Source organism: Cyprinodon tularosa, unplaced genomic scaffold (genome assembly GCF_016077235.1).
Source record: "Cyprinodon tularosa strain WSP-4 unplaced genomic scaffold, ASM1607723v1 ctg24, whole genome shotgun sequence".
In the NCBI taxonomy this organism is placed as follows: Eukaryota; Metazoa; Chordata; class Actinopteri; order Cyprinodontiformes; family Cyprinodontidae; genus Cyprinodon; species Cyprinodon tularosa.
In genome coordinates, this window is record NW_024038896.1 from 2,106,981 (window position 1) to 2,127,335 (window position 20,355).

The 20,355-nt window shown below is 37.4% G+C and overlaps 1 protein-coding gene across 1 annotated transcript; it reads right to left on the reverse strand.

The window, feature by feature from the left end:
- Positions 1-3,141: 3,141 nt before the first annotated feature.
- On the reverse strand, positions 3,142-19,591 carry znf513a (zinc finger protein 513a). The gene is made up of 5 exons (XM_038287464.1): positions 19,368-19,591; positions 17,025-17,134; positions 10,369-10,500; positions 6,381-7,178; positions 3,142-5,305 (listed from the first exon to the last, which is right to left on the reverse strand). The coding sequence occupies exons 2-5, from the start codon at positions 17,062-17,064 to the stop codon at positions 4,362-4,364; spliced, it is 1,914 nt and encodes a 637-aa protein (XP_038143392.1). The 5' UTR covers positions 17,065-17,134; positions 19,368-19,591; the 3' UTR covers positions 3,142-4,361.
- Between the last annotated feature and the right edge of the window lie 764 nt (positions 19,592-20,355).

A 20,355-nucleotide genomic window follows, 5' to 3' on the forward strand; every position in this document is an offset into this window, starting at 1 on the left:
ATATTTCAGATGTTTATTTTGTTTAATTTTGATGATTACAAATGACAACAAATGAAAATCTCAAATTCATCATATCAGAAAATTTGAATATTGTGAAAAGGTTCAAAATTGATGGCCCCTGGTGCCACACTCTAATCAGCTAATTAACTCAAACCACCTGCAAAAGCCTTTAAATGGTCTTTCAGTCTAGTTCTATAGGCTACACAATCATGGGGAAGACTGCTGACTTGACAGTTGTCCAAAAGACGACCATCGACACCTTGCACAAGGAGGGCAAGACACAAAAGGTCATCGCTAAAGAGGCTGGCTGTTCACAGAGCTCAGTGTCCAAGCACATTAATAGAGAGGCGAAGGGAAGGAAAAGATGTGGTCGAAAAAAGTGTACAAGCAAGAGAGATAACCGCACCCTGGAGAGGATTGTGAAACAAAACCCATTCAAAAATGTGGGGGAGATTCACAAAGAGTGGACTGCAGCTGGAGTGAGTGCTTCAAGAACCACCACACACAGACGTATGAAAGACATGGGTTTCTGCTGTCGCATTCCTTGTGTCAAGCCACTCTTGAACCACAGACAGCGTCAGAAGCGTCTTGCCTGGGCTAAAGAGAAACAGGACTGGACTGCTGGTGAGTGGTCCAAAGTCATGTTCTCTGATGAAAGTAAATTTTGCATTTCCTTTGGAAATCAAGGTCCCAGAGTCTGGAGGAAAAGAAGAGAGGCACTTCATCCACGTTGCTTGAAGTCCAGTGTAAAGTTTCCACAGTCAGTGATGGTTTGGGGTGCCATGTCATCTGCTGGTGTTGGTCCATTGTGTTTTCTGAGGTCCAGGGTCAACGCAGCCACATACCAGGAAGTTTTAGAGCACTTCATGCTTCCTGCAGCTGACCAACTTTTTGGAGATGCAGATTTCATTTTCCAACAGGACTTGGCACCTGCACACAGTGCCAAAGCTACCAGTACCTGGTTGAAGGACCATGGTATCCCTGTTCTTAATTGGCCAGCAAACTCTCCTGACCTTAACCCCATAGAAAATCTATGGGGTATTGTGAAGAAGATGCAATACACCAGACCCAACAATTCAGAAGAGCTAAAAGCCACTATTAGAGCAACCTGGGCTATCATAACACCTGAGCAGTGCCACAGACTGATCGACTCCATGCCACGCCGCATTGCTGCAGTAATACAGGCCAAAGGAGGCCCAACTAAATACTGAGTGCTGTACATGCTCATACTTTTCATGTTCATACTTTTCAGTTGGCCAACATTTCTATAAATCCTTTGTTTTTATTGGTCTTCAGTAATATTCTAATTTTCTGATATGATGAATTTGAGATTTTCATTTGTTGTCATTTGTAATCATCAAAATTAAACAAAATAAACATCTGAAATATATGAGTTTGTATGTAATGTATGAATATAATATACAAGTTTCACTTTTTAAATGGAATTACTGAAATCAATCTACTTTTTCATGATATTCTAATTTTATGACCAGCACCTGTATTTGGAAACATGGTGTGTACCACACTCAACATGGACCAGATGAAGCGAAGGAAATAGTTCTCAGGAGATTACAATTACAATTGATGACAAATCAGATATGGATAACATGAATGGTAAAAGAGGCCAGGAAAAAAAAGAAATCTAAGGAGTTAAAGGTGAACTTTAACTTTGTGGTGGAGCACCAATTTTACAGTTTTTTCAGAAGCACATTTGTGAGGTAATTAACAGATGTATGAGGAGAAAGCATGGCTCCCATTCTCCACTAATTAATCCAATAGGTGGTCTGTACGCTTGAATTTAGGACTCATAACAGGTCAGTAAAGTTCACCCACACCAAACTCTCATCTATGCCTTTATGGACCTTGCATTGTGCTCTGCTCCAGTCAGTTGGAAGAGGAAGGGGCCATTTCTAAACTGCTCCCACAAAGCTGGAAGCCTTATGATGTTCAAAATGTGGTGTCCTCAAGCATCTCTTTGTAAAATAAAACCTGCTGAAAGCTACAGATGTAGTGAAAAGTTTCTTTAGATATGAAAAAGTTGGTTCCACGGTTTTACAAATGAAACAAAACTAAACCAGACTGTGCAACTTAGATAAACGCTCAATGATGTGCCTAATTTAAAACAAAAACAATGACAAATGGCTTGATGTTTGACATCTGATATTATTTCCAGGTATTTATTCCAAGCTCCTCACAAAAACAATGAGATGCCCACCAGCAGAACAGATAATAGAAAATCGATTGGCAACGCCTGCAACCTGGAAAATGTCTTGCATGACAGCCACAAAAACTAACATGGCAGCTAATTACACAGTGCTGTTAAAATGTGCATTACAGCCAAGTTAAGAGAGATGGCGAAGGAAAAAAACAAAACACCAGAACTTGTTCACATGCTTACGATTAGTTTAATCTCTTTTCCAAAAGAACAAGAAATTTCACAGTAAATGGGAAACTAATTTAAAGCAGAGTTCAAGGCTTTCATCAGAGACATTTATGATGGGAAACTTTAAAAATGAATCATCTCTGGGCTGCATGTAGAGCATTTCTACCAATGCCTAACCTGCGCCTATACATTTCCTTTAGGCTTCATAAATGCTATGAAGTCGTTTCAGTTGGACTGTATTTATATATATATATATATATATATATATATATATTTATTATTTTTTTCCCACTTAAATCAAATTTAAACTAATCATCCAATATGCAAGTTATTACCATTTCATTACCATTTTTTTTTATATAGATTTTCGGTTTTCTGTTGCTGCTTTTGATTTAGAGAAATTATTTCATAAAACAAGAACATACCAGTGTAGATCGCAAGAGACATTGCTTGCTTCTTATTATATTAGTTTAAAAATGGGATCAATTATTGGTTTGGATCTGTAGAACTATGATTACTGGACTTGTGTTGATACTGAAATAACCTGGTTAACGTTCACCCTAGAAGTCTGCAATCAATTTAATAAGGAGTGCTTAGCGCTGGACGATCCAAGCATGCAGAGCAAAGAAACTGTGAGCACAAAAGCAAAACATTACACCAGAAAGCGGCAATGTGAACGGCCACAGTAAAAGCGGCGAGTGTCTGAGCCGGATGTAAGAAGACAGCTGAGCGTTGTGTGAATAAATGCTGATGCCACATTTATCATAAAACTTTAAACACTTTAATTTATTGCTCTTATCTCAACTTGGCACTTTTTGATCGGCAGCAACAGAAATCAATACAAACCCACACTGAGCATCAAACACCCTCTTACAACAATCTAAGCACATTTAATGGTTGAAGTGTTTTTTTTTAAGGCTAGTCTGCAATACGTGCCTGAAGTAACCAAACAGCAAGATTCATTTTATTAAGTCAAGACTAAACTACTTACACTCCCAAAAAGAGTGAAATGAACCTTAATAGGTGTTAATATAGATTCAAAAAATTGCTCAGATTAAATCTAAACCGTAGGGCCCCATGGAAACCAAAAATGGCCCATTAACATGCTAATCATGCAGTTATAGATCTATAATAACTCATTAAATATCTTTTTGTCCAGTTTTTTTTTTTTTTTTTTTACTTTTACAGATTAATTTTGGGGAAAGTTTAGCAAAAAGGAGAATGAAACATAAATAAAACTTGACTATAACTGCATTACAGACATCCATAAAGACACACAATTTCTGTATCATTAAATAGCACTTTGATAAATACATTAATCTGAAGGCATAACACCAAGAGCTTGAACTTCAGTAAAAAAAAAAAAAAAGCACAATAAGGTCCTCTCCGGAGCCTACCTGCTTACAGTTGCACTGTGAGCTCTTAGGCAGGCACATCAAAAAATCGGATGTGGAAGCTAACAGATGGTGGCATAAATCTAGCAGTAATTTAGCTCACAATGTTAAAAAATTTTGAACCCATTTAACGGTATTTAAGGTTGATATGAAAAATATCTCATAAGTGCATTAATGCTGTTTAAAGGAGTTGACAGTGCAGCTGAAGCAGATGAAGGAGTTCCACAATGATGCCAATATTTGGTTATTTCCTCCTTTCAGATGAAAACATCCATGTAGTGTAGGAGTAAAATATCAGAAGGTAGGAGGGGAAATTTATACAATCAGACCGAGAAAAAACTGATTTCCCTTTTTCTATTTTGACATAAGAAATTATATAAATTAAACTGTCACCCCCAAAAAGACATCGATAGATAAAAAAATTAATAAGTCAGCGAGTTCAACTTACAGGATAATTAGCAGCCATAGAAGAGATCAGACGTAACAAGACGGACGCACATCAAAACCATAAAAAAGGCTCAGTGAAAACAATCAAAAACAAGTTGCTGGTAGCTTCGTTTCACCGTCTTAGAATTTATGCAACCTTAAGTCTGCAGTTTGAGTGTACACCCAGAGCCCCCCTCCCTCGGCATGTACTGCATATCAGCTGCAGCCTCTTTTCTGTGAGTCTGAATGCCTCCTCCCATCCCTTTTCTCTCGTCCTCCTCTACGTCGGTGCCGATCATGGGAACCTTCACCCAGCCGTCTGTGGCCACGCCGTGTTTTTTCTGGTGTCTTTTGTAGTTGTCCCAGTGGCCGGTGGTGTAGCCGCACTCCTGACACTTGTACGGCTTCTCGCCGGTGTGCCTCAGCATGTGCCGCTTTAGGTTCATGCTCTGGTTGCAGGTATAGCTGCACACAGGGCACTGGAAGGGCTTGGCGCCGGAGTGCACTCGCTGGTGCCGCTTGAGGTTGGCCAGGTTTCCACACGCATAGTCGCAAAGATGGCACTTGTAGGGCTTCTCCCCCGTGTGCACCCTGTGGTGGCGTTTGAGGTTGTCGAAGTGCGCTGAGGCGTAGTCGCACTGGGGGCACTTGTACGGTTTCTCGCCGCTGTGTGTTTTCATGTGGCGTGCCAAGTGGTTGGGATAATGGGTGAGGAAGGGGCAGGCGGCGCATGTGTAGACTTTGTCACTGCGCTCACCTGGGCTATTCGGAGATGAAGAGGAGTCTTTAGTCAGCATTTCAAGAGTACACTTGGCACAAATCTGGGCTGAGGAACCATCCTCGTCCTCTAGGACGATCCCACATAGCCGGCAGATAAAAGGGAAAAGGGAAGGTGGGAGAGTGGCACCTTCTGCTACGGCCCCTGGAGTAGTCCTGCTGCTGCCAGTCATCTCCAGCAGGGGCGGAGCTTGGTGGCCAGGTGCTGGATTTGAGGCAGGGATGGGGGGTGGTGATGCTCCTTTCAAATTATCAAAGACTGCAAGGTAGTCGCTGTTCTGGGTCCCCAACGGGAGGTTAGAGGTGGGCCTGGAAACTTCAGACACTAGGAAAGCAGAGCAGAGACATTTATGAATATCATTTAAAGTTCATGCCACAACCAATAATTTTGAAAGGTGTCATCACCCAAAAAGCTGACTTTTTGTTTTGTTAAAACATGTGCTGGTGTTTGGTTTTAGTTCTAACCTGGAGAACAACCTGAAGTGTGAAAGTGGCTTTGAATATTTCTTGTCAGTTTTCTTTTTACGGTAAAAAAAAGGCCACTCGTCCGCAAAAAAATTTATAAAAAATATGTGTTGGAAAAAAAGTAAGATATTCACTTACTAATCGTGATTTATATTTTAGCAAGATTCTGAATTGATCCAAAATTGCAAGGAAAAAGTAATTAAGCAGACGTGTCAGGCAACAGCCTCTGTAATACATGGTTCCTGCCAAGGGCGCAGCGCTCTAAAATCGCTTTAAAACCAGAAGCTAAGTAGATTCTGGTAGTGGCCTTCTCTCTCCACTCTAAACCGGGGTTTTTTCCGCTCAAAATTTATGGTGCATAAAGGATGATTTTGGAGAAACTGTAGTTGTAAATATAACACCTTCAGTTTTTAGAAGATGAAGGATTTATCTACAAAGAGAGATTAAAGCTGTGTTTGTAGGTATATGTATGACCATACAGTGAAGCCTCAAATATAATGGATTTTTATGCCTCCTTTCTGCCCCTCTCCCCATTCATTCCTATGGGATTGTCTGGTGTGTTATTGAAGAATGAGTTTATGTTCACTATGAGGTGAAGGGCTGAGAATAAATACTTTATCTGGCTGAAAATGTATATATTTTTTTCCATCCCTCTGAGACTTGATGTCTTAAGGTCAAATTTTAATCTGAAATGATGACAAATGTATTTAAATTGATAATTAAGCAAAGGCCACGTTCAGCAGAATTATATCAGAATGGTTTCATTTTTTAGAAAGGCCCAGGTAATGCTCAGACTTACCTAATTAAATGTTTTAAGTTCTGAACATTACTGCTTACAGAGTGTTAGTCCGAATGGACTGAGCTCAAGCCGTTTCTCATGGGGTGTGAATACTTTTAGGAAGCCCTGTGAGGCGTTGAACCTCAGGGAGCCTTACCTGAAGCCCCACTCGCCTCCTTGTCTGGTCTTTGCTCATTCATAGGCCTCTTCAGGCTGTTTTGGCCACAGGCTGGCTGCAATGGGGAGTCCTGTCCCATCCCTGCAGAGGGCATCTGTGGAGAATTAGGCACATGCATGCGCTGGTGCCTCTTAAGGTTTCCAAGGGAACTGCAGGCGAAGGAGCAAGTCTCACATTTGTAAGGTTTTTCCCCAGTGTGAATGCGCAGGTGTCTCTGCAGGTTAACCAGCTGGGCTGAGGCATAAGTGCACAAAGGGCAGTTGTAGGGCTTCTCCCCATTGTGCGTCTTCATGTGACGCTTTACGTGGTTGGCATAGCGTGAGGAGAAGCCACAGATGTGACACGAGTGCTGCTTGAGCAATTTGTCCTCAGGAGACAGTTCTTCCTTGTCATCCTCCCCGTTCCCCAACCCCTCACTATCAGACTGGGATTCTGGACGAATCTGTAAACCTGAGCGAATCCCAGCACTGCTCCCGAAAGTGGAGCAGAAGTCTGTGCTTTTTGCCTCCCTGGAGGCTTTGCAACACCTTAGGCAAAATGGCCCAACAAGGTCCATGCCAGGTCCAAGCGGTTCATCACGGAGCTGTCCACAGCCCCTGCAGGAAAGGTAAGGAGGAAAAGTTGGCTCAGACTGGGTCCCTTTACTCTCGTATCCCCTCCTGTTTTCAGCTGTGCTGCTCGAGTTGTCCGTTTCACTCTCCATACTGAGCTGGCTGTAGGAAGAGCTCTCCTCATCACCCAGAGAACACACGGAGAAACCAATCTCAGCAGCTACCTCTGTAAAAGAAAAACGAAGAGTCTCATCCAACTAGTCCTCCAAGCATCAAGTAAAATACATCAAAAAAATAAAATCTGCAAATTATACAAACACCACATTAGTCAAGGGGAAATATTATGAGATGCAGTTTGAGGGAAAACTGAAAATACAGATTTATAGTAAGGCATGTGAAAATACAGATCCAGTATAAACGGTTTCTAAATTCAGACATAAATAACTTGTTCTCTTAACAAAAGTACCATTTGCACAAATTAAAGTAAAGCAGAAAATGAAAGGGTCAGTCTATGCCATCTTTCAAAACTAAACTTTCTGCAGGTAGATCAACACTGGATACCACACAAGTGGTTTTCTACATTTCTAATCAAATATTTATCTAGATGTCATTTTTCTAGGTTATGCCTCTACCAGCTTCAGATTAAAATATGTGTAAGTCAGACCGAGTGAAGAGCCTTGGTCAACAGTATTTTTTAAAGTCTTACAGCAGCTCCTAAAATCAATTTAAGTCAAAAGTTATAACCTCCATGTTTTCCTGTTAGAGCTCCCAATTTCCTAATGTTTAGCTCCACCCATCCCCTCATTCACTCTATGCATATGAAGACTTTCTGTTAGGGTTTAACCAACATGATAAATACGGCTGCTGTGTTTCAAAAAAAAAAATTAAACATCCATTCATTCTTTGTGCATCGAGGAAAACTGATCACATGCCTGACGTTGCTGCACTGCTGGATTTCATAAACGATCTAATAACTATAAACAGAATAATGTCCTGAAGTAAATGGTTGCAGTGGATATTTATAGCAGTAATAGAGTAAAGAGGCTGAACACAAATGCAAGCTGAATTCATCAATTTCTATTACTAGATCATTTCCTTTTACTTCATAATAATGCAACACTTTCTCTATGTGTCCTATATAAAGCAGCAATATTTAACATTGCATTTTATGGTCCCAATATAAACAAAAATGATTATTCAAAGTATAGGAATACTCATGAATAAACAGTTAATGGCCAAACGCTGTGGATGCATGAAGTCAAATGCACATCTGTACACCCTTATGTTCTCTAACCTAAGTCCAGTTTGCAGAGTACATACATTCCTCTCATAACACACAAAAACATGAAAACAGAATTATTCTCAAAACATGTTGCACAGAAGCCTTCAAGATGTGAGGTCAGGACTCTGCATCAAATTAGTCACAGCTACACTGTTTAGTTTAGTAAACATCCCAAAGGAAAGGAGGAAGGATAAATGCAGTGATTGCACTTCATTTGTGGAGGAGGAGATGAAAAACTTCTCGCGTCTCATTGCTGTTTTACTGTTGCTAGCCTATTACACATATGCAGATTTGACTATCCATGCAGCTCAGAAGAGAAAATCTTAGAAACAACCACAATTCAAAACCTATACATCTGAGTAAACCAATAAAAACAGAAAAGAAACACTGAAGATTACAGAAAGTCCACCCTGAAAGCTTAACTCTAAACTAAAATCTTTTCAGAGAATCAAATAATACTCACAGTTCAAAAAAAAAAAAGCTGTGTTTTTTCCCCTTACAAAAGGTTTTAAAAAAAGGAAAAATAAAAAAAATCAAGGCTTTAACATGCCGTGCTCATGAAATCGGAAAAAGCAGCCACCTTCATCTCCAGATGCTGAAGCACAAAGTGAGGAAGAGGAGATCTGGAGCTGGCCTTTTATCCTGGAACCCCTAACGCATGATTACCAGGCCTAATGATAATGATGATGACTGTAATGGTGAGGCTGCTCCATCTGATGATGATGATAATGATGATGATGATGAGGGCAGATGATGATGATGATGATGAGGGCAGAAGATGATGATGATGATGAGGGCAGATGATGATGATGATGATAATGGAGTAGTGGGAGTAGGAGCAGGACATGATGATGAATAAATGCCTTCTTATGATGATGTCTTTGATGGTAATGGTCCTGTTTTTATGACCCTTATATAACCTTCCTGCCTCAGTTCCTTCTCTTTCTTTTGCTTTTTCCAACTTTAAAATATAAACTACTCTACCCAACCACTAAAAACTAGAGAGAAATCCAAATCGTAATAAAGATGAACAAATACCAAGAAAGGATTGAAAATAACACAAGGCAATGTATAGGATACAGACGTAAGGAACACTTTCTTCATAATAAAGAAAGCTAAACTTTGCCCACCTTGCTAAGTTGGGAAGCAGAGGGGGTTCCTAGCTATTTTGGTGTCGATAAAATTAGAAACAGCTGCACTAAAGGGGCAAAAGGTTGGGGCTGTTTAAACAGAGTATCATTTTCAGTTAGCGCATCAACATTTCAGCAAATTGCACTGGTCTGCTGCTTCAGTTTTCCAGTCTGTCTCTCTCTGTGACCTTAGACTGAGTCCTATGTGGGCATCCTTTTGATACTACCCATTCCATATCGGTATGGATATCGAGCACACTTCTCTTTCTATTGAGAAGTGCTGTGTTTTTTTTCTTCATTATTTTGGCTGCAGCATGCAGAATAATATGAGGTAATAAAAGTCTCTAATGTAGATTTTTAAAAATAGACAAAAAAGGAGTAAAGAGGGTTTAACCAAGAGGATGAAGGCAGGGAGTCAATATACACGTTTGACACTGAAAATACTGATCTAAAGGTCTAAGTGTATTTGCCCTCAATTTGAGCAGGTAAATAAGATGATCTACTAATGGAATGATTATTTATTCCCTTAAAAAAATATACTTAAGACATTATGCACTTGAAACAAGAACATTTAGCCTTTTCTCTCATTTTAAACATAAATCCTCTTTTTCTGTTATTAGATTGTTTTACCTGCTGAAGAAAAGGGGAAGTGCACTTCAGAAAATAAACAAAAAATACTCAATATCAAGAAAAAAAAAATTAATTTTGTTTTTTGCAGTGCAAAGAAGATCAAAGGAAAAAAAAGAAAGGGCACATCATTAAGACAAGATTCTAAAATTAGGTTTGGAAATATTTTTCTTTTAATCTCATCCACACCTGAAAAGTATGGAAATCAATTTCAATATAATTTCCTGTCTCTGTAGGAACCCTGGTACTTGAATGTAAAGTCAGTGATGACAAACCACAACGCTTTGAAGACAAGATGAAACCGGACATGGATTTGGTCAGTTTTACACCGCTGCACACACAAACAGTACTTTAATACAAACTGGCTCTGAACGAACCTGAAAACTTGTCCAGGCCTAGAATTCGATCATGATCTGCATCAGCAAACACAAGGTCTTGTCCTAGAAGAAAGTCTGTGTCTAAGGGAAGGTTTCCAGGAGCTTCAACTGCTAGACCATCTTCAGAATCCACTGTGTCCAGGAAAAAGAAAAAAACAGAAACAAACATTCAATCAAAATATTTATAAAACATATTTGGAATGCTCCACATAGTCTTGAGTGTGTTCCCAAAAGACAGAGATAATGGAAATGTTTTTACTTTTCTAACAGAAACTTAACACTAGACTTTTGTCTTTTAGTTAGACGAAATAACACCTAAACATTACTTTACTGTCCCTCCTGAGCCGACATCCATGCTTCAATGATGCTGGCCAAGATTCTCAGTCATCCAGGTCATAGTCATTCCAGAAAAGTGGGAAAAAAATAATAAAATCCACTGGACCTTGTTTCCAAGTTTGAAGACGTTTCACTTCCCAACCAGGAAGCTTTTTCAATTTAAAAGGTCTGAAATAGCGTTGAGTTCGAAGCTTTATAGAGTGGACTAAATACAAAGCCTTGTTTTGGCTTAGAAAACATGAAAACTAAATGGTACCAAAGGGGCGGACCCATTGGTCACCCCTTTTTTGTCCCCCCCCCCCCTTTTTTTTTTTACAGTTTCCTGTCTGGTGATGTGGCAGTAAGAATAATTGTCTTGATGCCAAAAAGAGCCCAACAGATTTTGCTCTCACAAGTGGAGCAGTACAGCCAACACCATAGTGTTCCACTTGATTTATACATATAAATTGCTTTATTATAATTCATGCAGGGAGTATTACAGATTATATGGACACTGTAATGTAAGTAGAACAGGAAAGGAAAGACAGAAAGGAAAGGAGAAAAGATAAAAAAAGGAGAAAAAAGAGAGACAATGATAAAACATCTTCAGTCTGCTTTATCACCTGCAAAGAGATGTACGAAGAACATCACAACCAACGGATATAGTATAAGAGATACAATAAAGGAGCACTTTGATACTATCACTGAAGTATAAGTAGTATTATTTTATCTAACATGTATACTGTGGTACCTGAAGATCAGAATATGGGCTTTCTGTATGGAAGTGAATCTCTCAGTACCTTGAGCCCAAGTACCTATTTTTTTTTTTTTTGGAATGCTTCAAATATACCATACTTACTGAAATAAACTCTATAAAAATTTTATTATATCGCTGAAAAATATGTGCACAAAGCCTAGAGTAAAATAAAAGCTAAAATAGAATCTAAATTAAGAGAGAAAAACCAACCTTAAACAGAGGGGGACTCAGGTTTCAGCCTTTAAAAACCTACAATGCAGCAATTGGGTTAATCCCTTTCTGCCATCACCACAGCCCCATCCCCCATGCAGAAGAGTGAAGGACCTCACCTATTCAGCCAGGCCAACAATACCCTTTAATGACCCCCTTTCAGACACTTAGTCGGGTATAGGGCATTGAAGGCTAACAAAAGAAGCCAACCAACCCCCATTCCAGATGGGTGGACCCCTTCGTCCATTTCAATTTGCTTGTTTTCAAAACAAAAACAAGGCTTTGATGGGCTACTGTATACAACATCGAACTCAACGCTATTCCTGACATTTTGAATTGAAAAAGCTTCCTGGATGGGAATTGAAACGTCTTCAAACTTGGAAACAAAGTCCAGTGGATTGTTTTTAATGTTCTTTTTTTTTGAATGACTATGACCTAGATGACTGAGAATCTTCACCAGTGCAGTGAAAGCTTGTTTTTCAACAAATTTCAAGGCTTTAATTTCGTTTTCCTTTGAATTAAGCTCACCTCCCGGAGAGGACGACTGAAATCAAAGCTTGTTCTAGAAAGTGCTGCAATTTTTCTTTTTTGTCTTTCTTACTATGAAACTTGAGGTAGAAAAAAATCAGTGATTAGATGTTTCAGCCACGTTTCCCTAACCTGACAACAGCCAGATGCATGTCTCGCTCCGCCTAGCTCCACTCACATACATCTGGGACACCGCCATAGGAATTGCCTTTACTGAAGGCTGGGCCTTATCAAAACTCCTTGCATATGATTGGATAAGCCACTTGTCTGTCATCTTTATCGACGTGCTATTTCAACCACTCACACCAAAGGTAACCCGTGACGCTGTGAGAGCTACGCAGGAAAAAAACAAAACAGAACAGCCGACATCTTGGATATAGCAACAGTGGAATCAGCGCAATGTCGGTAAATGATCAATGTCGTTTGTGCCATAAAAATGTGCGGATAAAAGGCAACATTGTGCACAGCAGACTTATTAAAAAAAAAATAGCCAACCAAAAAAGTATAGACAAACGACTTACAGAACTCGCTTCTCCACTACGTCACATGCAGGACACACCCGCCCTGCGTCCTAATTGGCCAGACCATAAATTCGGTTGGGGAAATCACTTTCAATGAGCGGTGTCCCAGATGTATGTGAGTGGAGCTAGGCGGAGCGAGACATGCATCTGGCTGTTGTCAGGTTAACGTTTCTCAGCCCCATGTAGATGAGTGTTAATCTCCTTAGGTCAGAAAGAAGCTACATTAAAATACCACTACCTACAGCCCATCTCTACTGTAAGAGAAAACTGACTTTATCATCACAAATTTAAGTATTTGCCTCTAAACTACATAAACTAAATACTGGAGCTTTGAAAAGGCTTGAAGTTCACACTAAGAGCAGTTTCAGCAGATTCTTCTCGTGACGAAGACAGAAAAAAAAAAAAAAAAAGCCAACTGCTAGGTCTAACAAAACCACAGGATTTATCAAACCAGTTAGAGTTAAATCTGAAAAAGTTTAACCGTCAGAAAAAAAACTTTGTTTTTGTCACAAATACAGTGAAATGCACTTCAAGCCTATCAGACAAAACTAAAGCTTAAATTTCATTTGGAACTCAAGGATCTATTGTCTGAACTGTCGTTGATGATATGGGATGCTTTATCATCTACTAGTATTGGTCCACTGAATTTTCTAAAGTCCGCATTTGTTACTAACCCTGATGTAAGGCGTTTCTGTGATAAAACAAAAAAAGAGAGAGAGAATCCATCTTGTTCAACTTTTGCCTCAACCTTTTACAAACCGACCCAAAATGGGTCAGCCAATCACGTGGCAGTATTATGGTTTAAGGCGGGAAACAAGGACAAACCAAGATAAACATATCAGCGCGGGAGGATGCATGTGTAGCTAAAAGACATTTGTTTTGTTGGAAACCCTGATTTAACCTTTAAAATAACAACAGAAAGAAGTGCTGTGTGTTTTTTTGGATGGCAGAAATTATTGTACCTTTTTACCTTTGGCTCAAACCAATCAATGTGGACATTTGCCCAACTAGCTCAGAAAGTTCTATTGAATGTGTCTGTTTTCTGGAAAGAGGGACAGATGGCCCAGATTGATAACATGACAAATCTTGTTTGTTTATTTCTTTCAGACATGCAAATAAAATGATGTGCATTCACATTTATATTCCAAGCGAGAAACAAAAAGCTGTGTTTACATGATTTGGAAAAATTATGGAAAAGAAGCAAAGCTTATAAGGTTCAAAGCTCCACATGACTCAGCACCTTGGCAAAAACACAATGCAACAAATATGTCATCAAATGAACAGTCAACAGTAAAACAAACAAGGACAAACAGATGAAAACAGGCGCAAACACACTGTGATCGTACATCTCTCCTCAATAACATACAGACCATGCAACAATTAAAGAAAGCATAAAGGCTGTCAGCCAGAGGAAAGCTTTGCAGCTACTCACTTCACATTCATATCACAACAGATATTAGCCATTTAAATGTTTCCTCAGAGCACATTGTGAGTAGATTGTATTTATTCAATGCAAAATGCAGTGAAATGGATTTAAAATAAACTAGGCAATATCCATCACAAATGATCCGAGTTCACAGAAATATTTATATATTTGTTTAATTAATAGCAGATGAAATATAAGGCAGTGCATCTGCCATAGGTCAACACACCCACACATTAAAAGTTTCTGTCCACTTTCCCCCAATTACTTATTCATCACATATAGCTTTTAAACCTTATTTCAAATAGAGTGACGCTTTTAAAAGATTTCATCTCTTCTGCAAGGCTGCTCCATAACAGACTTATTGACTTTAATGTTATCCAGGCTCTTGGCTAATGTAGTTTATCATTTCTGCTCTGGTTATAATCTTGATGAGCATCTCTAACATGATGGAAATGTTGCATATTATTTGACAAGAAGTTTTTTTTGTGTGCCTTATACATAATTTGAGCCATCTTATAAATGATCAAATAGGGCGATTATAAATTTAATTAAATAAATAATGTGGATTGGTGTGACCACTGTATGATAAATTCTTATGGCTTGTTTTTGGAGAGCAATTAAAGAAAAAAAATGCATCTTATAGCCAGTTCCCAAAACTTCTAAACAATAATTCAAACATTATGAAGTAGTAATACAAAATCAATGATGTAATTTTTATCACCGACACAATTAGAAACCTCTGAACGTAAACGGCTGACATTTGGGTCCCCAGCTTGTCATCAATAACTACACTCAGAAAAACAATGTGTTTTACTCTTTCAATTAATGTAATATTAATGTTATTTTGATCAGATTTGTTTTGCAGTTTCCAAACAGAATGATTTTTGTTTTGGTTCTATAAAAATGTATTTGTACGAAATCAATCCGTTTGTTTGTAAATTTCTTGACTTACTTCATACAAAAGTTTCTTCAAAATATTATCTGCACATAAAGGATTAGTATTATCTGCAAAAATGAAGAACTTTGTGATTTAACAAATGTCATTAATAAATAGACTTTGCCCTAGGATGGAACCTTATGGTTCTACCCATGGAATATCTCAGATTTGGTTTGTTCAAGTGGTACAAACTAGTCGTCTAACGCCAGACATTTTTAGATTGTTCCCTAAAATAATAGCCTTTTGAAAATCAACAAATATTCCATAATATATTAATTCTGATGTAGATCATTCTTATCTAGATGCATATTGACTGTTGGTAAGCAATTTCTGTGTAGTTTGTTTTAAATACATTTTCATAGTCTTTGAAACTGAGGCAAAAGGGTAGTTTGTTAAGCAGTGTTTGCCTCCTCAAATAAATAATGGGATTATTTTAGCTGTTTTCACTCACCAGACTGAAAGGACAGATTGCAAATATGTTTAAATACTGTAGCAACATTCCTAAATGTTCTCATATCTATTATTTTAATATCCTGTCACGATCTTATGTTGCATTTCATAATCATCTGCAGAACCTTATTCTCTTCAGTGGGATTAAGATACATTGATTTTTTACTGTTCTTAATTAAACCAGGCAGCGTTTCATCACCATTTAGAATTTTTCTCGCTAGTTTAGGTCCAACATTCACAAAAAAAAAAAAAAAAAACTATTAAATCTCTGCAAGTCTCTTCTTATAGTCAATAACAATACAAGACACTATGAAATATTTTGGCTTTAATATCACTTGTTCTGTTATTGATTAAAGTAGTGTGATATTGCAGTGTACATTATTTAATGATATTTGTTTATTTATTATTGAACCTTAGTTCATTCTCTTTCGTTCTGTCCTTAATATCAATCTGCTTTTCTACAGCACTCCATGCTTACTTCTGCTGTGAGCTTTATTTTTTCCCAGCAGTACTTGGCACCCACCCACATGGCCAAAGGTCAACACAGTTCAATGAACATGGTGTCACTTTCATGATTGGTAAGCAAACTGGCCTGACCTGATGTTAAAAAGAATCCATGTAGTTCTTTCAAGAGAATAATGAGAGATATCAGACTCAACACAAATGACCTGAGCGCAGCTATTACAGCAGCGTGGTCTTCCATCACACCTCAGGAAAACCACAGGTTGATCAGTTTCCATGTTATCCTCCATTGATGCCGTGATTCATGCAAAAGGAGGTTTAACCCATTACTGAGTGCATAGAAACAAAAATGCTTTTCATAATTCCTACATTTTTGTTTACAATTTGCCTCTTTTTCCTTCTTATTCAACATTCACATACTCTGGTCTTGATTTTTGGCTTTTCATCAGTTGTAATCCATGAATACAAAAATTACAAAATTAAAGACAAATAGTTCGCTGCATGTGTAATTATACTATACATGAGTTTAAGTTGAAAGTAGAAATTAATAGCAACAAAGAACTATATTACTTAACCATATTATTTTTTTCTTAGATGTACGTGTAAAGCAAGCAAAAGTTTTGACAGAGCAGAAAGTGCAGAGAATTCAGTGTCTACGCATCAAAGCATCTTGAACAAGGTTTGACTCAATTTCAAAATTTCGGCATCTTTGATACCCAGATCGCGTCTGGTGTGAACACACCTTTATTCATTTCACATTGTCAATACGGTATTGCAATAAGAGATTCATTCTAAGTAATTGTGAACAGAATGGCGACAACAGTCAAGGGCAGCGTTTGTAAAATAGTTTGTAAAACATTAAATGTATCGTGAAGAGTTAAACATTCAACACGTTTCCATATGTATGTAACATTAATTACTGAGTAAAAAAAATGCTAATTGTTACCTAATCTAAGAAGATATTTGGTGAAGTAGTTTTTTAGATGGAGGATGTTCTACAATCAGTGCAGTTTTGTGTCAATTTCTTAAGCAGGACCATAGAACACCTACATTTGACTGGCTGTGGATTCTGCTGTTTTTTTCTTGGCATCTTCCGGTCAGCCACTCTCTTCTGTCCAGCGTCTTCTTCCAGACTTTCTCAACTATCAGCTCATCCTCATCTGTTGGGACAAAATGCATGAACCTAATTCAGAGTTGATAAATAATAAAGATTAACCCTATCAGTTTTGGAAGAAACAATTTGGGAAAAATCTAACCAACTATAAAATAAAAAGTCGCAACACTCTCCACGCAGCAGGACTGAGCAGGAGCCATTGAAAAAGAAAGGCCAATTATCAGTTTAAATCATTCATTATATACAGCATAGGACTGTGTAGGGTTTTACAAAATACAGACTAAGATTGGCTGAATTAAAAAACAAGTCACATTTTTGAAAAGAAATAAAGGTTAAGCAATAAGACATTTGGAAACCCGTAAGTATTTTCCTTCAGGTAAACAATGTTACACAACTCTGCTTCAGTCAATGGCATAAAATCTCCTCAAATATTAGGGATTTCTGGATGCAATATTAATATCTGAAAATCGGTCTGCAATCAGCCAAATAATAATATTTTTTTTTTATAGAAAAGCACTCAAAGAGCCCAGACCTGTGCCTAGCAACACATTTTGCCTTATAATATATGATCTACACATACAGCTAAAACTCACATGTCTGAATAATGACTTTTGAAGTCCAATGTTGAAGCTGTCAATAGTACTTGTTTCCTCTCTCACAGTGTTAAAGAATAAGTTTTTAAAAATCATGTATCCATATTATCATCTGGATCATCACAAAAATGTTATCAATTGTTCCTTGGCATGAGGCGCACCTCTGGTAAAAATATTATTAAAATACGAACAAAAAATTTCTAGTTATCCTATAAACAGCCAGACAAACACACACACACCCATCCACAGAAATGTCTTACTATCTTTGTGGGGCCTTTCCATTGCCTTACCGTGACCCTGACCCTAACCATTATGGTTTCATACCAAACCCAAACCCCAACCTAAACTCAATTCACATCTTAGTCCTAAACGTGACCCCTGACCCAAAAACAGCAATTCCCTTTGTGGTGTCCAGGCCTCGGTCCCCCCATGAACAATCGGTACACACAAAGTGCCATTTTCCTTGAAAATGTGCCCTACAATGTATTAAATCTAAAAACAAGAGCATCCACACACAAACACTCTTAAGAACATTACGTCATCAGTGGAGGTAAAAATCTACAATCTCTGATATAAGGAAGCTGACAGGTGAACTCTGCAATAAAATACCCTATGATTTCTTTTAAATCACAAAATTGCACCTTTTAAAGTTTAATTATTTGAAGTTTAGATTATTTTATACTTAATTAACTCTTAAAATTGGTCATTTATTAATTTAATTTTTACAATATCCCCCTCCGCAGTTACACTGAAGCTACCCATAGAGTTTTTTTTTTTTTTTTAGATTTATTTAATATTTGACAGGGACAGTGTACTTTAATAAGCATTCCTGCAAATGCACCAGAATTAGCCAAAAGGCAATTTTTCCATCTGTTGGACAGATCTTAAAATTGGGATATTATACTTTATCATTGCATGCACCATGGTGTCTGCTTTCCATTTAAAATTCCACTTACTACATTCATTTTAAGTAAATTAGCCCCTTCAAAATAAAATAAGCATGCTAAACAGACGGACAGTATTTCTTTTAAATCAGCCCTTGTTTTCTTATTTTGACATGGATATCCTCATAATAAACAGACTTGAATTTCTGTTTTCAAATTTATGAACAAAGATCCTAATATTTCTAGCTATAACACAAATGCATACACTTGTAAACATAAAAAAAAAAATCAAATTGTGAAACTTTAGCAAGACTAGAAATATATAAGTAAAACTCGTGGATCATAACTGAAAACTGTTGGGAAACGTAGATCAATATAATCTCAGGCTTGTTCCACTGTGTAGATTAGGTAGTTACAGTGAAGAAAGCAGGTTAAAGCAGTTAAAAAGGTATCAAAGCCCGTTCTCATTTGCATGTGGAGCATAAACAAAAGCCATTAAGGTGCTTTAGCATAAAGGCTAACAGATTAGCACTGGGGTTGCAATACAGTATGGACACATCTGTGAGTCAGTGAGCAAATAAAACTGAATGCCTTTATTTACTGCACTACACCTCTGCACAATACACGAACAAATGTCAGCCGCGTTTCAATGATCGCTGATAACCTCAAATAAACCCCAGCTTCGTCCTTGTGTAGTAATCAGTGGAACGAACCATCTTCAATGGATAATTTAGGAGTGAAAATGATGGTTTAGCCGAAAAGCTAATGTGAACTTCCATGGTTAGCTATCTAGCTAACTTACCTAGAAACCATGAATATTCCAGTCGAAGGAGACGGTTTATATCGGCGGCAAACAGCTCGTTAGACAGGGAGGGTTTTTCCTCAAACAGCCGCCATCTGTAGATCCGCCATTTCTTCTGGGGCTGTGGTGACAAAGAAAGGCAATTAATGGTATTTTTCATAACTTAATTGATTTTTTGACTCGTCTGTAATACAACGGAATTAGTAAGTACATCGACACATCCGGCTTTTACCTTTCAGAGTAAAAGTAGCAAGTTCATACAGTATATATATATATATATATATATATATATATATATATATATATATATATATATATATATATATATATATATATATATATATATATATATATATATATATATATATATATATATATATATATATATAGCTTTCATTACAGTGCATAAAGTGCAGCAAAAAAACGCATAGATATTTTAGAGCATTAATATATATCGTGCAAATATGCAGAGTACAAGTTATCTTTGTGATGCAAAGTCAGTGACATGATTAGTTTCACAACAGTTCAGCTGGCTACTGGCTGTATGTATATATATATATATATATATATATATATCCATATATATATATATATATATATATATATATATATATATATATATATATATATATATATATATATATATATATATATATATATATATATATATATATATATTCCAATTGAAGAGGAGCATCCCCATCCACCATATTTTCCCAATGGAATGGGGCAAATGTGTGTACAGCAGTTTTAAAGAAAATGTCAGTTAAACTTTATCCCTACCAACTTTTCACATCTGTGGACAAACTCTAATTTGGACTTTAAGTATGTCATAGCATGCTGGACACTTATAAACCACCATATGTCCTTCTCTTGCTCTCAAAGCTTTTGGTATGTAGGCCAGAAAGTTTTGACTTAATAATTGAATTTTATTGATCTCACATTCAAGAAATTTCCCTCTGCATTTAACCCATACACAGCTGTGTGG

Bases quoted from the DNA above. Each gene is read 5' to 3' on its own strand.
- znf513a (XM_038287464.1), bottom strand. From the start codon at position 17,064: ATGCCAAGAAAAAAACAGCAGAATCCACAGCCAGTCAAAT. The intron at 10,501-17,024 runs GTAGGTGTTCTA...TCCTGGACACAG, and splicing joins GAATCCACAGCCAGTCAAAT to TGGATTCTGAAGATGGTCTA. The intron at 5,306-6,380 runs GTAAGGCTCCCT...CTGCTTTCCTAG, and splicing joins GGAGGCGAGTGGGGCTTCAG to TGTCTGAAGTTTCCAGGCCC.